The 10,857-nt window shown below is 39.8% G+C and overlaps 1 protein-coding gene across 1 annotated transcript in view; it reads right to left on the bottom strand.

Annotated features, from left to right (window-relative positions):
- Positions 1–9,626: 9,626 nt before the first annotated feature.
- The window catches only part of mrpl27 (mitochondrial ribosomal protein L27), a 12,197-nt gene continuing 10,966 nt past the window's right edge, over positions 9,627–10,857 (bottom strand). The window contains exons 3-4 of the mRNA XM_077562941.1: positions 10,812–10,857; positions 9,627–10,711 (exon numbers count right to left, since the gene is read on the bottom strand). The exon at positions 10,812–10,857 is cut by the window's right edge and continues 22 nt beyond it. Coding sequence (XP_077419067.1) covers positions 10,505–10,711; positions 10,812–10,857 — 253 coding nt within the window. The 3' untranslated portion in view covers positions 9,627–10,504. The remainder of the gene's footprint in view (positions 10,712–10,811) is intronic.

Below are 10,857 nucleotides of genomic sequence, written 5' to 3' on the forward strand. Positions count from 1 at the left end.
AATAAAATTAACTTACCGTAGCTTATAACGGCGCCATAAAATTTATTCCACCGCAATCGTGCACCCAGTCGTGCAATTATTTTATTTCTCGCCTTATATTTCATAACGATTCTCCGCTGACACCAGCGCATGCGCTCTCAACTTTTTCAAAGCGTCATCGGAAGCTTATTCAGGTCAAACAATTATATTACGCGCTCGAATAAAGCGTACATTTCTCTGCTTATTTATTGACTCCCGTATGTTATTAGCTTATTATATTATATTATATTGTAGTTAAGTCGTATTAATATTTAAAAATGAAGTGACGTCTCACTTATAACAGAATTAGTCAACAACATATCTCATCGCGGTCCTTTTAAAAATAACCATGACGTCAGATTTTCTTCACAGACAAGACGGCATACAAACAAACGAATATCTCCTCCTAAAATAATAAATACTGCTTTAAGTCAATTACGAAGCAGTCTCTCGACTAATATAGCCTGTCTGTTCACAATTATTCGATTCAATTGTGCAGAAACCCCTCGTAACGTTACGTACCAATATCCTCATCTGCGCATTCATATTTCTGTTGTAACAATGACGTGACACACAACAAATAACATACTGCTTTAAGTCAATTATGAAGCAGTCTATCGGCATTTTAATAGCGTATCATCTTTGTCAATTAAAATTGTACGTCCATTTCAGCCTGTCTGTTCACAATTATTAAATTCAATTGTGCAGAATCCTCATCTGCGTTGAGAAAAATAATCCATCATTCAAGGATCTATTATCGATATCTTCACAGCGGGCGATCTAGCCGTTGTGTCAATCATAATCTTCGTAATTCCACCCAAGAATCTACCGACATTCTAATTTATGCCTGTTTAACATATTATTCAAGGAACTTTTTATTTTCGATTTACTACCAGCGGGCGATCTCTCCGCTGCTTCAATCTAGAATCTTTCCCTAATTCCTTCCAAGAATCTATCGACATTTAATTTGTGCCTGTTGTCACCTCAGCGCGACCTTATTTCATCTTCATTTCATTTTGTAACAATGACGTGACACACAACAAATAACATACTGCTTTAAGTCAATTATGAAGCAGTCTATCGGCATTTTAATAGCGTATCATCTTTGTCAATTAAAATTGTACGTCCATTTCAGCCTGTCTGTTCACAATTATTTGATTCAATTGTGCAGAATCCTCATCTGCGCTGAGAAAAATAATCCATCATTCAAGGATCTATTATCGATATCTTCACAGCGGGCGATCTAGCCGTTGTGTCAATCATAATCTTCGGAATTCCACCCAAGAATCTACCGACATTCTAATTTATGCCTGTTTAACATATTATTCAAGGAACTTTTTATTTTCGATTTACTACCAGGGGGCGATCTCTCCGCTGCTTCAATCTAGAATCTTTCCCTAATTCCTTCCAAGAATCTATCGACATTTAATTTATGCCTGTTGTCACCTCAGCGCGACTTTATTTCATCTTCATTTCATCTTCATTTCATATTAGCGCATTTCCCAACGTGACGGCATTTCCGTATACAATGCTTACGTCACCACGTACGTGTACTTCAAACACCGTGGTAAAATCCGAAATCTGGAACTTCACGTCCAACTACACGATTTCAAAATTTATCACTATTTTTCTTACACAAATTCCATCCTCAATATAATTTTGCAAGACGAATTTATCAGCCGCAGCGTTCTCAGACAGATGGAACTCCTAAAACGTGGATAAAGTGTCCACTTACCTTAGTTAATGTAGCCGAGAGTTCCATTCGTCTGTGAACGCACCGCCACAAACCGTCGTTTTACGTCGGGTTCACCAATTTGAAGAGGAATAAAAGAAATTTTGTCCTCTTTGCGTGTTACAAAAATGAGGATAGGTTTGATGCAAGAAAAATACACCTTTTGCAAAAATGATTTAATAAAAACAGAGAGTCTCTGGACATACAACAGCTTCTGATTTCTTCACTTAAAGAACGTGGAATTTCAGAGCGTCAAATGTGCTCTTCTACGTGTACAATAGCTTCTTATAGTTAAAAAGACCTCCTCCTTTTCATTTGTAGACTAAACATACTCTCTGGTACTTTTCCGTGAGCAGATGGCGTAAACAAGGTCAGGTGGATGTTTTTGAGACAGAATGTGTTATATATTTGAAGGATTTTCCCATAGCAAAATCTCACAAACAAGTTGAACCAAATTTACAGTGGCCGTGACTGATGAAGAAAGTAAAGTGTGTGTGTGTGTGTGTGTGTATTTCAAAACTAATTCTGTTTTCATGACCGAGATGTGCGTGTACAAATAAAACAAGGAATTTTGGACCAATCAGTGTATACCAGCCAAAGGAGTGTGTGTGTGTGTTTTTGAGACAAATTCTGGTTCAAGGGCTAAATGTGCTTTCGCACAAAACGCTGAGAAGGAACTTTTTTAGACTAAATAATATGACCCAGCTTAAGGCCAGACCATACGAGGTCGACATCATCTGCTCTGCTCAGGACACAAAATATGTCTTATAGGTTAATATGAAGAATTAAAATGTTCATAATGTGTAACAATAGTTGATATATGAAATTAGGTATTAAAAATGTTATAATATCTTTCACCTCCCAGTAGAAAAAAAGAATACTGGTAAATTTCGCATGGTGCATGATTTAAGGGCTATCAATTCTAAAGTTTTGACACCTGCCTTGCCGGTGCCAAATCCTCATTCTGCGCTGTCACAAATCAGTCCTTTGCACACTCATTTTACCTGCATTGATCTGGCGAATGCATTTTTTTGCATCCCTCTTGACACGTCTATGCAAAAGTATTTTGCATTTACGTGGAATAACGAGTGTTATTCATATACCCGTCTGCCTCAGGGATTTGTGTTGTCTCCCGGAGTTTTTAATGCTTCCCTAAGACAGCTGCTGTCAAATTTACAACTCCCTAATGATGTTCTCCTGGTGCAGTATGTAGACGATCTGCTCCTGGCTGCGCCGTCCGAGGAGTCATGCCTTCAGGCTACACAGCTCTTACTAAGCCACTTGGCTAAAGTTGGCTTGAAATGCTCCAAGGACAAACTCCAAATTGCCCGACCGCAGGTTGCATTTCTGGGACGTCTCATATCAAAACATGGAACAGGTATCTCTCCATCACACAAAGATGACATCTTGCACCATCCCAAACCGACAAATGTAAAGCAGATGCTATCATTTTTGGGTATGTGCAATTACTCTCGACATCATGTTCCTGATTTTGCGGAACTGACTCATCCCCTCAGACAGTTGGTGAATGAGAAAGGTATGAGAAACCTGTCACATGTACTTGATTGGACCTAAAATGCTGAGACTTCTTTTGTCCTGCTAAAACAATTTTTGTCATCGGCAACGGCTCTCGTCGTTCCTGATTACACTGGGATGTTTTATTTGGACGTTTCTGAAAAGTCATCAAGTGTATCAGCTGTACTTTTTCAGAAAACGGTGGATGGTAACAGACAAGTCTGTCTATACGCATCAACACCTCTTGAAAAATATGAGAAGCGTCATCATGTGTGTGCGGCATTTTCTTCTGCATTAGCACGATTGATTCAGAAAACGTCTCATATTGTGTTACATCATCCGTTAACGGTACGAACGTCACATAGTACGGTACAATATGTGACTAGCCAAGCTTTCACAATGACGGGGGGAAGACAGAGAAAGATTGAGTCAGTTTTGACACAGCCTCACATTCTGTTTATACACGAAGGAAGAAATATGGCGGATTGTCTTCTCGAAGGTCAACTGCACTGCTGCACTCAGCGAACTCTACGAGACAACTCACTGAGGGATGACTTTTACGACATCCCACTTGACAACCCAGACTTGACGTTATTTACGGACGGCTGTTGCTTTAAGGGAGATAACGGACTTCAGTCAGGGATTGCAGTAACGCAGATGACAGGTTCAACTTTTGAACTGAAAGTGGCAAAAAGACTCACAGGGCCACAATCAGCTCAACGGGCAGAAATCATCGCCGTGACTTCAGCATTGAAACTAGCAAAAGATAAAACTGTGAACATTTATACTGACTCAGCTTATGCCCATGTTGTTTTGCATGTTGCAATCACAGAATGGCTGAGAAATGACTTTATGACTGCTTCTGGGACTCCCATTAAACACCAACAAGACATTTTTGATTTAATGGATGCATTATTATTACCAAAAAAAGTAGCGGTGATTAAAAAAGGGGCAAAAAAAGGGCATTCAAAAAATGATGATTTTGTCTCAGTAGGGAATGATTCCGCAGACAAAGCTGCAAAATACGTAGCCGGATACAGCCCAGAACTTCAACTTGTGGTGAGCGAAGGTGAATTAAGAGACAGACAAGAAATAACTCCAGAAACAATTAAACAGTGGCAGCTGGATGCAAGCCCGGAAGAGAAGAGTGTTTGGATTGCAAAGGGAGCAAAACAAGATGATACTGGTATCTGGGTGAAAGAAGGTAAATATATCCCACCACAGAAAAACTTAAAAATCCTAATTTCTGAAGCCCACGGAATATGCCATGTTGGTATAGACGAAACTTTAAGGAGGCTACAAAATTGGTCTCATCCCTACATGAAACAGATAGTGAAAAGTGAACTGCAGGACTGCAGTGTTTGTAATAAATTCAATTGTTTGCCCACAACTAAACCTCCTCCGGGCACTCATGATCCCGAAGTCACAGCTCCGGGACAAGTAATTTCAATGGATTTTACTGATATGTTAAAGCCAATAGAAGGTTACCGGTATTTACTGGTAAATGTGGATTCTTTTTCCGGATGGCCGGAAGCATATCACTGTAAGTCTGAAACAGCGGAGGTTGTGGTAAAACATTTAATTAATCATTACATACCATCACATGGATTCCCCAGGAAAATTCGGTCAGACAATGGCACTCACTTTCGAAATAAGCATTTACAAGAAGTTGAAAAAGCATTGGGGCTGAAACATACATTTGGCTCTGTTTATCATCCTCAATCAGAGGGACAAGTTGAACGAATGAATAGAACTATTAAAGAAAAATTGGCGAAAGCACTAGCCTCATCAAAATTGAACTGGTTGCAGGCCCTGCCTGTCGCATTGATGAATGTACGCATGTCGTTAAATTCAGCTAAAGGCTGGACTCCTTTTGAGGGTCATAAAAACAGGCCGTTTCCCGCCCCCAATGTTCCGCTGGGGGAGTCACTCGTTGAGAGGCCCCCGGTAATTAAAGAGATAGTGTCTACATTCTCTAAGCTAACAGATAACCAACCAGAAGTTCCTTAAAAAATAAATGATTGTGAATATGTGTGGTTGAAAGTAACTAAACGGAAATGGTCTTGTCCTCGTTGGCTAGGTCTATTTAAAATCAAGGAGTGTACATCCTGTGCGGTGCGCTTGTATCGAAAAGGGGATACTTGGTATCATCTCTCATCTACAAGGCCGGCTGTTTCTGGTTCAACACTGCCACCAAGGGCAACCATCTGATGATCTACGCCCACACCAGTTGGAGCCATCTGACGGATCCAAAACACGCCGTTTCCAGTGTCTACCTGACAAGCTGTCCAAGGAGGGAGGCTGCACGCGGAGGAGGTCCTGGAAGGAGATTCATTTTAGTGCCTTTTCCATGGGCAAAGCTGACCAAGTGTCAATCTACTGTTTGAAAGGGGGAAATCACTCAATGGTGATTTGAGTCACATGCCCCTTTTCATCAAGTCACAAGGATAGAGTCACACTGGGAATGAAGTCCCGTGACCTTTCCTGCGATCTCTGGCAGTGAGCCAGGGTTCGGAAAAAGGCTGACAACGCCTCTAAAAAAAAAAAAAAAAAATCAACCAACGACTGACAAACATCCTTCTCCTTCGACAAAAGAACTTCTTCTCAAGATGGCTTTGATGAAGAACTCTGCTACTAATTGCTGCATTGTGACGATTTTTCTCTTGTTAATTGTTGTGCCATTTTGGTTTTTCATGAAACCCCTTGACGTGAGTTTGAATACAACACACCGTGATAAAAGAAATGTTATTTCCACCCAAATCCCGTGGATAATGAACTGGGCGTATAATAACTCAATTGTCCTGACCGTTGCTCCTAACACAAACACATCTGTCAAACTCCCCATTAAATCTTTGAAGGGATTTAGTAGTGGGGGGCCGACGAAGGGGGGCCTTTGGCTCAAGTACTGGTGGTATTTGACAGGTAGTGTTTTACGACTGGACTGGAGCACCTTCATTACCACCCAAAGTGGCCGATACTGGCCGTCAGGTTCCAGTGGGGAGGCAGTTTACTTTAGCAAGAGAGTAACATTGAGAAGAATGGGACATCAATTCGAATTAACTTTTGTTCTTCCTGAAGGTAATATCCGGCCACCTAATGTAACCATAAATAACACCTTTTGTTATGGCCTAATGCTGTGGGCATGGTTCTCTGGAGCTGATCCCTATTTTCCAATTTTAATTTGCATTGATAAAACTATGAGTAAGACAGAACAACCTAAAATGACTAAATACACAATGGAGTCTGGGGTGGAAGCTTTTAGTTTCCAAATTGATGGGAGTAAGTGAATGGTTTCGGGTAACAACGGGCCTGTCTGGTGGCAGTAATAATTGGCTACTGTTAGCAAATGCAGCAGCACAGGCTTCTGGAGAAGATTGCGTCGTATGTGTGGGCCCAAGACCTTTATTGAGGGTAATTCCTGCTAAAATAGAGGATGAATGTGTAATGGAACTAATGAATAAAACTGTCCCCAATGATAAATGCTCTAAATGGGATAAAGTTTATCCACTGGTTGATTGGCAAATTACTAAACCTATTTTTTCAAATAAAGTGGCGCATGGTGATTTTTCATGTATTAAAATGTCAGGTACTGGGAAACAATTGGGGAAACTGAACCACACCACTCACTGCATTTCGGCAACAGATGTGGGTCGTAAATTCCAGCCTCAATCCAGAGCTGACATCTGGTGGTGGTGTGGAGATAGCCGAATATTTGATAAGTTACCTCTGAATATGAAGGGATATTGTGCTCTCATCACCCTCCTTCTGCCAGTAGATATTTTCCCTACATCGGTTGATAACCTTCTGCAAATTGTTAATACTTGGCAACCAAATTTTTCTCATTCTTTTCAGAGGGCCAAAAGATCCACTTGGCAGGATCAAAATGTTCCCACATACCTAGATGCGATTGGAGTGCCACGCGGGGTCCCAGATGAGTATAAGATTGCGGACCAGGTGGCTTCAGGTTTTGAATCTTTGATTTGCTGGTGGTGTACCATTAACAAAAATGTAGATAGGATTAATTATGTACATTACAATGTTCAAAGACTAGGAAATTGGACTCAATCAGGTTTCGAAGCAGTACACGGCCAGTTGTCAGCTACATCTTTAATGGCTTTTCAGAATCGTATAGCCCTTGATATGTTACTTGCAGAAAGGGGTGGTGTTTGTTCAATGTTCGGAGAACAATGTTGTACTTTTATTCCTAATAACACTGCACCGGATGGAAGTTTAACCAATGCCATTGAGGGACTCCGAACACTTAATAAAAAAAATGAAAGAGCAGTCCGGTATCGATACGTCAATTTGGGATAACTGGATGGATGTTTTTGGAAGATATAAAAGTTTGGTTTCATCAATTTTAATTTCGATATCCGTATTTGCAGCTTTCTTGACAACTTGCGGTTGTTGCTGTATTCCTTGTTTGAGATCGTTGTGCACGCGGCTTATTGCCACAGCCATTGAAAAGCAAGATGTACAAAACAAGTCGTCTTATATGATGGTTGAATCTGTAACTTCTAAAGCTATGACCGCGGTGGCGACATCAGATGAAGATCCGGCTGGAATTTTTCTCTAGACTATTTCTAAGGGATTTAATGTCTTATTTTGAACAAATATATTTGTTCATTGAGGGTCTGAAGACATTTAACATTTTCTATGCATATTTTTACTGTTTATGAATTTACTTATAGTATATAGATGCCATATAACTGTGATAATGTTTGTGTGAAATATATTGGACATATAACTGTATTGTAATGAATAACACTTTTCACTCCCTTCCAGCTGGTGAGATAGGAATGCACATGGGAGGCAAGTTCTCAAGTTCTCATGTTAGATAACACTGTGGGTCTGAGGGAGTCTAGGTCGCATGGTAGTACCTGTCTAATCATATATTTCCGGCTTTGGACGGAACTGGAGTAAACATGTCAGTAAATCACTTGTCTGTCTATTATAATTACTAACCCTTTGTCCAGCCTCAGAGGAGGAGTATGCTTTTTTTCATCTATAAAACAACTGTGTATTTTCATATTGACACACTCGAGGCTTAACATCACCTTTGGAATGTAAGCATTTACTCTTGTGTCTTTTAAGAGCTCTTCAAATAAATTATTTATAAAGAAGGCTTCTTCATCAGATCTCATTTTTCAATTATTTTTGAACACGCAAAGATTACACTTAATATAGTAATCAAATAATACCTTCAATGTAAATTCTGACTTAACTAATAATTATTTTCCTTTTTAACTTTTCTTCCTTTCACTTTTATTTTGTATTGCATTTATGTTCAATAAACCACACCAAAACAAACCAAAAAACGAATTATTATATAAAATATATCCGCTCTATAACATGTTATATTTTGGAAAACCTGAGGGGGAAAAACATTTTATCTTTTTTTTTATGCGCCAAAAACGATTTTCATGCCTGCCGTTTACCAATGCAGCCCCTTGAGCAGCTAGTGAAGTTAGCTTTAAGTAAACCTACTCTTTGCAAACCCTATCACCTCCCATCTGCCAATCATGTGCATTGTGACTGAAGAAACATCATGAAGATTAACTTAACACTCCCCACTGCACCTACAAAATGAAAGTGCCTACATAGTCCACCTGTTAGGACAGCCATATTGTGACGAGTTGCAACAACAGTTCAAGTCCATAAAACTATGTGCATATGACATTTGTGTCTGTCACGTCTGTTTTTACCCTGCTTGATCTGTTGGGGCGATGGAGAATTTTAATCCCCACACACGGCATAATATTTAAGACCCTAAGATCAAAATTCAATACTTTTTCAAGACTTTTTGAGGTATTTTCACATTTGCAAATTCAATGCTTTTAAGACTATAGCAGGAACCCTGCTATAGGTGAGGGTAGGAAGGTAGATCGACCAGTAAATCGAGAGCTTCGCTTTTTGACTCCGCTAATTCTTCACCAAAGCGGACCGATACATAGTCAGCATCACTGCAGACACTGCACCGATCCGCCTGTCGATCTCCCGCTAAACGATCGATCTAATTTTTTTGCGGATGATGCGGTGCAGTTAGCTTCTTCAAGCCGTGATCTCCAACTCTCGCTGGAGCTGTTCGTGGCCAAGTGTGAAGCAGTTGGGATGAAAATTCGCACCTCCAAATCCGAGACCATGGTGGAGTTACCTCTCCAGGTCAGGGATGAGATCCTGCCCTTAGTGGAGGAGTTCAAGTATCTTGGGGTCTTGTTCACGAGTGAGGGTAGGATGAAAACGTTGTCATCGTGAGAGAGAACAGAATGAATTGCCGCATCCATGCATTCGTCCACCTGTGTCGCCATGTTTCACTTTTCCAGACCTGGAAATTAATGTCAAATAGAGTTCCATACTTCCATAGGTTTCTATGAGTACTGTGGGTTTTCTTTTATTAACAGAGGGTACCAATCATTTTGTTCACGCGTACATGTGCCACTATATCAGAACAGACATCTTACAGGGTTAATTAAGGTCACAGTGTATATTCCCACTAATGCTGAAATGTATCATTAACTCATTTGTTCCCAAAAACGTAAAATACGTTCTATTTTAAATATTACCACGGTCCCAAAAATTTATTTATAAGTTTTAGGTGTTTTTTTATGCTAGACCATACAGAAGGCTTTGATGCAGCATCTGAACTGAAGAGAACGCTTGAAGCAATGGTAGTTATAACAAAAACAGCCCGTAGGTGGTAGCAGAGTATAAAAGATCAACCAGGGCCATATTGCAGAAAGCTCTTTTCCCCTACTGTTTTAAACAGATTTGTGAATAATGACGAAACTTAGCTATGTTCTAATGCTAATTACTGCAAAACAGAAACAGATACAAATATACTTTTTTTTCCTGATTAACGAAGAGACTCTAATCTTTCTTTTGGTAGATTCCATGTTTATATGCTGTGGGCCTTGCAAAACCAGTCAAAATCCAGTAAAACAGCCGGGAACGAAGGGGGTTCCTTCAGGGAAAATGGCTGAGTGAATTAGTTCATAGAACACAGACAGGTATCTCATAGCATTTTATCCAAGCCTCGCTGAACTTTTAAATTTTTTTAAATACTTCAATATTCCTTATTTTTCTACCATCTAAATGTGATAATGTTTAGTTCTTTGAGTTTGTAGTACAATTTTTGGGGCAGCCTTGTGCAAAGATATTTATAAATTCAATGTTGTGGCAATCTTAACAAAAATCATTTTTTTCCTTCATCTTCACACGATAATTACATCCATGTCAGGTTTAGACAATGTTAACCAGTTTAAAGGTGGGCTCTTGCTTTACTGGAATAATGTTGATGAAGGTTTTGTAAAGACAAATTCCTTTGGCAAGCTTGGTGATGATCTGGCTTGTCTCCAGACTGTGAGGGTGGGGGATATAGACCTCCTTGGTTAACCTAACGCAACCATCCTCAAGAGCGTAAAGAGTCTTCTTGCGTCCCATCCCAACCTTAAAAACAGATTACATAGGCAGTGACTGTGTTGAATGTCTGTAACTACCAGTTAAACATCAAACTACAAGTACAGAAAAATAACCAAAATACACTTACAAACGCTCCTGGGTGATACCTCAGCAGCCTCTGTGTTGCCAGGATG

Source organism: Vanacampus margaritifer, chromosome 4, assembly GCF_051991255.1.
Source record: "Vanacampus margaritifer isolate UIUO_Vmar chromosome 4, RoL_Vmar_1.0, whole genome shotgun sequence".
NCBI lineage: Eukaryota > Metazoa > Chordata > Actinopteri > Syngnathiformes > Syngnathidae > Vanacampus > Vanacampus margaritifer.